This window comes from Oncorhynchus gorbuscha, linkage group LG02 (genome assembly GCF_021184085.1).
Source record: "Oncorhynchus gorbuscha isolate QuinsamMale2020 ecotype Even-year linkage group LG02, OgorEven_v1.0, whole genome shotgun sequence".
NCBI lineage: Eukaryota > Metazoa > Chordata > Actinopteri > Salmoniformes > Salmonidae > Oncorhynchus > Oncorhynchus gorbuscha.
In genome coordinates, this window is record NC_060174.1 from 84,580,706 (window position 1) to 84,590,808 (window position 10,103).

General features: G+C 46.0%; 1 protein-coding gene across 2 annotated transcripts; it reads right to left on the reverse strand.

Moving 5' to 3' along the window:
* Positions 1–708: 708 nt before the first annotated feature.
* On the reverse strand, positions 709–9,497 carry pom121 (POM121 transmembrane nucleoporin). Of its 2 annotated transcripts, none has more exons than XM_046325106.1 (13): positions 9,365–9,497; positions 7,596–7,811; positions 7,227–7,394; positions 7,015–7,095; positions 6,654–6,825; positions 6,302–6,393; positions 6,117–6,196; positions 5,859–5,971; positions 5,665–5,764; positions 5,303–5,578; positions 3,747–5,186; positions 3,425–3,532; positions 709–3,270 (listed from the first exon to the last, which is right to left on the reverse strand). In XM_046325106.1, exons 2-13 carry the CDS (start codon positions 7,796–7,798, stop codon positions 3,170–3,172), a joined length of 2,934 nt encoding a protein of 977 aa, XP_046181062.1. In that variant the 5' UTR covers positions 7,799–7,811; positions 9,365–9,497; the 3' UTR covers positions 709–3,169. The 2 variants fall into 2 exon arrangements, with proteins under 2 accessions (XP_046181062.1, XP_046181054.1); XM_046325098.1 differs by lacking the exon at positions 9,365–9,497 and adding an exon at positions 8,557–9,315.
* Positions 9,498–10,103: the final 606 nt, after the last annotated feature.

Here is a 10,103-nt window from a genome sequence, read left to right on the forward strand (position 1 = left end):
AATATTATACTACATTCAATGTGCTTTTCAATTGTACATACCGGAAATCCCTAACAATAACACAAGACAGCCTTCCCGGGTGGCACAGTGGTTAAGGGCGCTGTACTGCAGCGCCAGCGCAGTGCGCGCTAACCAAGGTTGCCAGGTGTACGGTGTTTTCTCCGACACATTGGTGCGGCTGGCTTCCGGGTTGGATGCGCGCTGTGTTAAGAAGCAGTGCGGCTTGGTTGGGTTGTGTATCGGAGGACGCATGCCTTTCAACCTTCGTCTCTCCGGAGCCCGTACGGGAGTTGTAGCGATAAGGCAAGATAGTAGCTACTAAAAAAAAACTAATTGGATACCGCGAAATTGGGGAGAAAAAGGGGTAAAAAAAACAAAAAAACAAGACAATAATTAAGCCCTATCTATGGGAACAAACACTTCAACAAAAAGGTGGCCAGGCCATTTGTGGTTTGAGTTAATGCTGCATATTGAAATAGATTATGCTTTTAAAAATGAACAGGGTACTTGAGTGTCCCAGCACAAAAAAACATTAACGTCAGTATTTTTCTATACACTCAGCCACACGCAAAGCCAGTCTCGCTCTCTAAAGTGACAATTCACATGTGTCAGAGGCTTGTACTGTACACAATGATCAGACAAAACAGCATTCACATACACTAGCATACCCAGTACGCTCGTGTATAAAAAAAGTGGGGCTCTTCCAAATTGAAACTTTTAGACGCTTTTATTCCACCATTGCAATACGGTTGAGGAAAGATTAACAAATTAAATTCAATAACTATAGACCAATTGCGCCAGTGAGCCAAGCTTGAAGGAATTCTAAAAGGCAACCTGCTTTAATACAAAAATAAAGTTTGTGCGTTTAAAAAAAAATGTTCATTCATTGCCACTATTTAGTCAAATCATGCCACACACACACACACACACACACACCTCTTCCAAACACTAACTGGCTCGAACAGGAGAAGTTCTGATTAAAAATTAGTATTCAAAATCCTAGTTCTGTCTCAAGAGGGGTGGACCAATTAATAACCGATTCAACACCCGAGGTAATTTTTGTAACCTACATCGTTAGTAAAATGTTTTGCGCACAACAAAGAGGTTAAGTTTGACATGAAAGAAGACAATTCCCCTCCAGTTCCTTTAGTCCTGAGTTTCAATCCAGCATTAATGACAAGAACACCTCTCCTGCTGTGCACATTTGTGAATCTAGTTGTATAGTCACACCCAAACACATCCATCATTAAATTGTTAAAAAGTAAACAAAAACTCTTAACCTCATCCATTGAATGTGCAGATAAAACCCATGTCCGGCACTACCAATATGCCGCCATTCACCACATTATTTCCTCCAAGCCAGGCTCACCGAGGCAAAAACAGTAACAAGCAAAAAAACACCAGAAAAGACTTGAAGGGAATCATACAAGGGAGGGGAAAGCGGTTTGACTGCTGAAGGCGCAAGTATGTCCATCATCAATGCATAAGAGGGGAGCATGTGAGCACCAAGCTCAGTTAATTTTATAAATGCACTCAGCTTTGTCTTGGTAGTATACAAATGCAGGGGTATTGTGGTACAGTCCCCAGATGTTTCTATCATGGCCAGTCAGAACTCTATGATAGATCTTATGGGGGCTCTGTGTGAAGGTGGGGGCTGGCTTTCAAGACATACATTGTTCTGTGCAATGTTGGTGGGGAACACTTACAACGCTGTATTTAATTGATCAAACAGGGTCTTTAATCAAGACTGTGACTAGTTGAATCTGGTGTTCCAGTGCTGGGCGAAAACCCTGCATCTCCTATGGCTCGCCAGGACCACCATACCCACCCCTCCCATAGCACAACTGCTCTGACCACATTCAAAACGCATCCTTACGTCCTCTGCCTTGAAGTAATTCACTAGGTTAGGATACATGGAAGCTGCAGTAACTTGCTTTTTTCCATCCAACGGAATACTATCCACAGACGGTACTTCAAGGGAAGGAGGAAGGTTTTGTTAACATTCTCAAACAGTTCCCCGATCGGTCTTGAATGTCCCCACCTCCCATCTTCACTATGGCGATAGCAGGAGTAGAGAAAAGGACTTAAGCGGTGGTAGAAGAGAGAATATTTTGTAGGTCAGACCTTTGGTTTTTAGCGCAAGTCCAGGGTAGCCCATTTACACAAACACAATATCGACACACGAATGACTACTACCCTGGGACTCCACATGATCATAATGCCATCCCCAGATCAGTTAAACATAAATTATGTATATCAAAAGGATTTTATTGTTCACCTTATTCTGTCATTAAGGATCAAACGAGTAGAACAAATTCCATTGTAGGAATGCTTCCCAGTGCCTGTGACACTGCACAATAATACAAGGGCATATCTGAGACAACTACACTAAGCACTCATTCAAAACACAGGTAGGCCTAATTAGTTTGCCCTTTTAAGTGCCAAGATGCCACATACAAGTCTTCATTAACCGAGTGAAACAGCCATTAGGAATCCAAATTGAAACTTTACATGTAAAATAAACACAATTCATTATCTAAAAACTGTCAACATCTCCTATACATTATGGTTGCCATGTACAACTGGATATGTCCATGCAGATCATACTGACGTCAACCCTATTTTGACCGTGGGCATACGTCAAAAAAAAAAAACAGTTCAGCCCTTGTATAGGCGTTAACACACAGTCCTACTTAGAATTTTATACAAAAACAAAGTGAGTGAGAAGCGCGTCGGATCTGAACAAATCCTGCTCTATTAGCAAATCAAAAACGGCTCATAAACAGGTCTAGTAGGGAAAACTCAAAAAGCAGGGGGGGGGGGGTTGTTTGAATTGGATATGCTACACTTAAAGTCAAATGGATTTCAATAGTCGTTTGTTTTTTAAGTATAATACATTGTTTCGTTCTGCCTCCTATCCCCTTTTCTGATCCTCCCTGGGAGAGTGGCTACACTGTCAGAGCAGTAGGCATCCTAGGAGGGCCGTGTGCGCCTCTGCTAGCCTTGTACCACAAAGCAGGCCAGCCCAGGGGAACAACAGGGCTTACAATGGAAAGCTGTGTTAGCCATAGCAGCAGTTCAGCTCCTCTGGAGGGTGTAATGGGTGTCATCGATAGCGGTGCTGAATGGGTAAGGGCTTCCAAGCCATGCGCTACCGGCCTTGGCTAGGCTATTTCTTCCTGGGGTGCTGCCTTCGGGCCTGTAGCCTCTGGCGTGCCCCTGATGTTTTGGAGCCAGCACCAATGGAGAACGAGGGAGTTGATGGAGAACCTGGTCAACAACAAAAAACATGTCAACATAAAGATGCACCTGGCTGTTGACTATAACCATTACAGCTTCAGGAAGAAACACAGCCTATGCTTTTTGCTGCACGCTTCAGGCAGAACGCTAGAGAATCAGAATCAAGCTCTAGTTATTTTCTTACCGAATGCTGAGGGTGCCAAAGCACTGAATCCTTGGACTGGAGTTCCTGGGCTTCCAAAGGCGATAGGACCTGCAGCTGTGCTCTGGCCAAAAGTAGGGGTAGACGTCCCTGTACAATAAATGAACAATTAGAGTAGAATAAAATACATCTATTAAACATTGGTTTTGGATTGAACTGGACTTTAAAAATTGGCCAATACTGTAAAATTTCACTGCCACCAAAATGCAACATTGACCAACATCTGATTTATTTTAAATAATAAAAATCTGTTGTGGATGAAAACAAAAATCAGTAAAAGTGTGTTATATTATAATCTACTGACCGAAGGCTGGCTTGTCACTAACAGCAGCCCCGAAGTTGAAGCCTGGTGTCTGTGTTGTGAGGTTGGGTGTTCCAAACGGAGTGCCTGAAATTGCTGCGCCGAAGTTGAATCCTCCGGTGGTTGGCTGGACAGGGGTAGCGGGGGCCTGCTGTGCAGACACACCACCAAACGAGAAGGTTGGGGCAGAGGCTGGGAGTGTGCCGGCAGTCTGAGTGGCAGAGCCAAAGGCAGGGGCTGCTGGGACAGCCACAGTGTTTCCAAATGCAAAACCTGTAGAGCTGGCTCCAAATGCCAGCTTAGTGGCGGTCCCAAATGTAGAAGCTGCCGTAGTGGCAGCTGCACCAAAAGCGAAGGGGGCAGGGGTGGCCCCAGCTGACCCAAATGTGAAAGGATTAGCTGCTGCGGAAGCAGCAGCCGGGGCCTGAGTCGCGCTAGGGAACGCTGATGCTGTGGAGGCGTCGAATGATGACTTCCCAAACGTGAACGTGGACTGGATTGCAGGTGCTGCAGCAGTAGTAGTGACTGCAGTGGCCATGCCAAAGCCACTGAAGGATGCGGTGGTAGAGTTTTGGGTGGCTGCAGCCTGGCCAAAGGTAAATCCCCCCTGGGCGGTGGCTGGGGGGGCGAGTTGAGTGGCAGCAGAGGTGGTGGTCATGGCACCAAACGAAAAGCTGTTGTTGCTAGTGGTGGCGGCTGCAGTGGAGCTGAGGGTGGGTGCAGGAGCTGTGGTGGAGCCGAACTGGAAAGTACTTCCTGTGGCAGGGGCAATGGTCGTGGCAGAGGTCATTGCAGGCGGCGCACTCCAGTTTCCAAACAGAGACTTGACAGATGGCGGGGCGGCTGGGACTGCGGAGGGGACTGGGGCAGGAGCGGTGCTGCTGGACACCCCAGTGAACAGGGAGGCAGCAGGGGCCACTGTACTGCTGTTGGTGAGCCCGCTGAGCAATGAAGCAGATGCGCTGGCTGTGGAGGGGGCTGAGGTAGCAGCTGGCTGTCCAAAAGCACTGGTGGCTGTGGCACTTCCAAATATGGGCTTAAAGGTTGGGACAGCAGGTGTGCTCTCTGTGGCTGGGGAGGCTGGGGTCGCAGGCCCGAAGATGGGCTTGAACACAGAGGCCAGGAGGGGATTATTACTGCTTGTTGTTTCTGTGGTGGCGGTGGGGGCCAGTGAGGAGGAAGGGGCTTTCAGTGTGTTGGCCAGGCCAAACAAGCTAGCTCCACCCAGGCTGGGGACACTGCTGGGGGCCTTGGTGACTTGGCTCAGCACCTGGATGAAAGCAGAGGACATGGTGCTGGCAGGCTGGGAGAGGGAGGTTGGGGCAGGCTGGAAGGAAGAAGCTGGTGTGGGCTGAGGAGCAGTCAAGCTGGTCTCTGCCTGCAGAGCAGAAGTCACCAGTGGTGCAGGAGTCATCAATACTTTCACCAAGGAGACAGCCGGGGCTGGAAGGGAGAAAAAAGAAGAAGTGAAAAACAGGTTTTTGAGTATCATCTTCATTCAAAGACCACCAAAAAGAAGTGTCTTCCAACTTTAAATGATTGATATGTGATTAACAGACCTGGAGTGGTGGCAGCAGCACTGGCGAGGGAGTTGTTCCTCATCATTTTAAGAGACTCCAGGAGAGGGTTGGCCGCGGGGGTGGTGGTGACAGGTGCAGCTGTGCTTGAGGGGACAGGATCCAGGTTGATCACAGAGATAGGAGCCACCACACTGGCAGATGTCGATATGGAAAGAGGGCTGGCCAGCAGGGTGGCCAGGGTGGGTGTGGGGTCGCTTGACACAGGAGGTTGAGAAGATGTGGTCACTACTGGAGCTGGCACAGATTTCTCTGGTACTAAAAAATGACCACAACATCAATATCCCATACTTTGTTGTTGTTGACAAACTGTTTTATAAAAGTTGTGATCTGGGAATACGCACCACACTCTTCGAGGACTGTGTTGATCTGGCTGAGAGCAGCTTTTTTCTCCTGATCCAGGTCTTTCACAGTGATGGTGTAGCCCAGCTCAGGAGGTGGAGGCTGCAAAGACAACATCAATGTTAAGACTCCATCTGTCAGATGATTAGCTACATGTCCCATTTGAGTACATGTTCTATTACGCAGAATTTCTCACTAGAGATATTTGGTCTCCTCTACGACTCGACACCAGCGGAATCTTGCGTTTCCGTTTCCCACTACCGGCAGAGTCTGACGCCACATGGACCTCTGGGGCTAGAGTCAGTTTTTCTGTAACAGGAAATATAGTGCATTGAACATTAATGTGGCGGCTCCAGTTATTTTCAATTACTTATAATCAAAACATAAGTCCATTTTGGGACAACACCAAAAGCACTGAGCCTGATCTGGAATAACATCATAAACATGCTCTAACCAGTGGTGGGTGCTGGGTCCATCAAGGTCTTGTCAGACCTAGTCGAGGATGCAGAGCTGGGGGAGCGAGCATCCTCTTCCCTGGCAGACAGAAAAAGCAAGGTCATAAAATGCATGCAACAATGGCAGTTCTCATTTCATCACAGGACATGATGTGAACCTAGAAATGTCTAGAAGGGTGAATACCTGGGCTTTTTAGAGGCTCTCTCTGGGGTCTGGGAGCGGGATGACCCAGGGCTGGAGAGAGGGGAGAGGCTGCGGGTGGAGGCCTTTTTCCGCTTGAAAAACAAACGTGAAAGTGAGGGTTAGGTTAAAGGGCATCACACACAGCTCTCTGATTCAGAGGGGTTGGGTTAAATGTGGAAGACATTTCAGTTCAATGCATTCAGTTGAGCAACTGACTCAGTTGCCACCCCCCGGTTTTCTGACAATACTGCTCTGTGTAGGTCAGCTCTGTCAACTGAACTCCTGGCTGTCGATCCCAACAAGAGGAATACCCAATCAGAGGAGTACTGTCCATCCAAATTATGAAAAGTACCTGAGCAAAGCCTTGTGAGGAGCTGAGGGAGCTGCGGATGGAGTTGCGGACCGAGCCCAGGGTGCCGCTGGGGGTCAGGCCACAGCTCACAGAACTGATGGAAGAGGTGCGCGACTTCTTCATCATTGACTCCTCAGTCATAGCGTTCAGTCCTCGCTTCAGCGTACCAGGCCTATAGGAGTGGAAACAGGATTTCAGGAGACATTGGAAGAGGAGATACAGTATTTGAATAATTAATTACTTAGATATAACTAAACATATCTATATAACACACTGAATGAAAGCAAAGTCGCATTCAAATGTAATATCAGAACTTTAATTACAGAGAAAAACTTTTTGTACAGGCATTCCTCACACTTACTTGGGCACCGGCTGTGTAGGAGCCCCATTGGGCAGCAGTGGCTCAAATGCCGAGTGAGCACTCCCACTGCTGTCATGACGCCTAAGTGAACAAAAAGCAGGTGTACGTTGTAAACAGTCTTCAAGAGCCACACAATACCAAGAGAGACACTGAAGTGTGAGAAGAACAGTATGTTGTATACAAAGGGATTGCATCCTGTGGTAGTCACATACCTCCTTTTGCTCTTTTGCCCTGCAGTGAAGCTCCTGTCATCTTCATTGTCCACCTCTCTCTTGCGGCTCTCTTTGAGCATGCTCAGAACAGTCTCCCTGGAGCAAGGGTCTGCAGGGGCCCCCAGGTCTGGAGAACCAAGGATTCCCGGGGAGTTCAAATGATCAAAGCTGCAGACAACATCAATTGCAAAACAAATGTCAGAAGGGCCACCCAACTACTAAGGATGTTTTCAAACTGCATATGGACACTCAAATAATGTGCCACAGAATGATCACAGAAGTACAAGTTGCTTGCATTATCACCAACAGACCTACAAAAATGTTGATAGAAAAATTAAGATGTGGCAAGACAGGGCCAATATGACTTACAAAGGGGATTGAGAAGTGTTGCGATCTGGCCTAGCAATCTTCACTGTGACTGGACTGTGGACTGCTGGGGATTTTCGAGAGGTGAGAATGTTCTTCTTTTTGAAGCTGTCCCACTGGGCAGGTGGCAGGATGCCCACAGAGGATGTGCCGGTCTGCTGGAGGGGGTAGTGGCGTTGGGGAGTTATGGTGAACCTGCCCATCATGCCAAGGGGCTCCCTGCACACAATGTGACCACAAGATTAGGTCATTGCGGGAAGCTGTCTGACGTAGATCATTTATAAACTGATTTTATATTCCACAAACGGGAATTTAAACAAAATAGGGGACATTCTATCTGTCAGGAGCCTGAGCTGACCAACCATTTGTTTAAATAGCTACTTTAATAGCTATCAATGTTTTGAAAATGATAGTGAAAGCTATTGTAAATGCTGAAATCATTACAGTGGAAAAGATTCTTACTGTAAAACTTCCTATAATGCATGTTCAAAACATTGTTATCGTTTGTCTCGTGCCATACTGTCATCCAAAGAAGAACGATATACATCTCGAGCACGAACTGAGGTGGGAATGAACATTTCCTTGTAGAGAATTGAGCTGATAGAAACTCCCACATTTTCAAATATTGGAGGGAATGCGAGTGTGTTGCGGCGAAGCAGCACGTCTTCTCAATACATTTAAAAACAAGCCGTTTTCCTATTTAATGATGACGACCTAGGACACGAACCGTAGCAACATTGGAATAGTTTAAAATCGTGTGACAATTGCACCATGTGTGCAACATGATCCGTAGGCGCAATTTTGTTTCGGACTTTTATTTAACTACGGTTAACACATTGGCTACTGACAGCTGCAAACCAGCTAGCTACGTTAGCTGACAATGCTAGGCTAACTACCTAGTCATTGTTAGCTTGCCTAAGAACTTTAATGCTAAAGTTAGCAAGTTAAACATTTCAGTACTCACCTCCCAAATGACAGTCTTTTGTTCGGAGTATAAACAGCGTGGTTGGGTCGCGCCAATATTTCGCGCAGTTGTTCTCGTGCGTTTGGGTTAACACGCAAATTCGCATCGGCTCGCGGCCTCCCAACAACTGAGGGAGGACTTTCTGCCTTCCCAATGTAACTTCCCATTAGTATATCCCGAGGACTGAACAGAAATGAGTCGCTTTGTCCCGCGACTTTCCGATAAATAGCGCTCTCGGAACGTCTTTGGTCGGTAAATACTAGCGGTTCCCTAACATCACCCTTGACCGTGCGACTTCTGACTCTCCCCGCTGTGGGTAATCCGTTCGCAATCTCTGGCAACCAGCGTCGCAGCACGGGTGGAATAGTCAGACCATGGCGTGGATGAGGGCCTAACCTAGCGTTGAGTGATTCTCCGCTGTGATAAATACAGGCAACGCAACAAACTCCAAGAATGAAAACTATATAAAAAAAGGTTGGAATATAATACACAACTAGACAGAATATTACGATAGAACAAAACACGAGAGAGCTAAACGCTGTGAACCGCTTCTCTCTTGGAGACATGGCGGCACCGCGCCGCCGGAGGACTTTGATATCCCATAATGCCGCGCGTCAACATTTTCCATAATTTATTCGCAAACCCCAATCAGCGCATATTCTGTGCAAAAACAATGTTTTACTGTTGACATTACTTTATTGCGAAAATAAATACACGAATCCTAAAAGAATCAGACGAGATAAATTGCTCTAACTTGGGTTTTTCACCGGCCGGAATTTAAAAATCATGATTACTTAGCCAATCATACTTATGATTAGTGAATAAACTCAGTGAGGAGGAGAGAGGCTGAACTCGGCGGAAGATCTGTCTCCCTCCAGCAAGTGACGTTGTTTCTCCCACCAAGCAAGGAGTTTTTGGAGGCTAATGAGAGAGTGTGGACAAAAAAAAATGAATGGCTTTATGGAGTACCACAGTATGAGTCATAATACCCACAAAACCCAGCGGTCAAACAATGAAATGGTTCCAATCGTTTTTCCACCATTCATTTTTCCCATAGTAAAAACAACAACACTTCAAATAAGGACTGTGTTTCTTGTACGCTTACCCTGGCGTGACGTTTTGATAACCATGTAAATCTCTCTACGACAAGCTGACTTGGCAATATATTCGACTGTATTTACCCCTAAAAATGAAATTCTAAATAGCTTCTAATGTGGCTATCATAAAGAACTACAAATGCAATGATGATCTAGACGAGACTCCCGAATCGAGGAAAAGGTAAGAATTAATGATCTAATGTTAACTAAATGTAGTAATGTATCAATTGGCTACATTTATTTAAATGGACAATTTTGTGAACTGTCCTGTGCAACTTTTAAATTAACAAAATACCTGTTAGCAAAGGTCAGTTAGAGATGACATTCAAGAGCTTGCAGAGATGTGTAGTCTTACATGTTGTCTACTTTTACGCTAATTAGAATTTTCGAATCTGAGCAAATAGAGCTGAATATATTGATAAAAGTCACCTTGTCCGGGAGAGATTTACA

Bases quoted from the DNA above. Each gene is read 5' to 3' on its own strand.
- pom121 (XM_046325098.1), bottom strand. From the start codon at position 9,122: ATGTCTCCAAGAGAGAAGCGGTTCACAGCGTTTAGCTCTCTCGTGTTT. The intron at 7,096-7,226 runs GTATGTGACTAC...TTGTTCACTTAG, and splicing joins GGGCAAAAGAGCAAAAGGAG to GCGTCATGACAGCAGTGGGA. The intron at 3,271-3,424 runs GTAAGAAAATAA...GTTGTTGACCAG, and splicing joins TTTGGCACCCTCAGCATTCG to GTTCTCCATCAACTCCCTCG.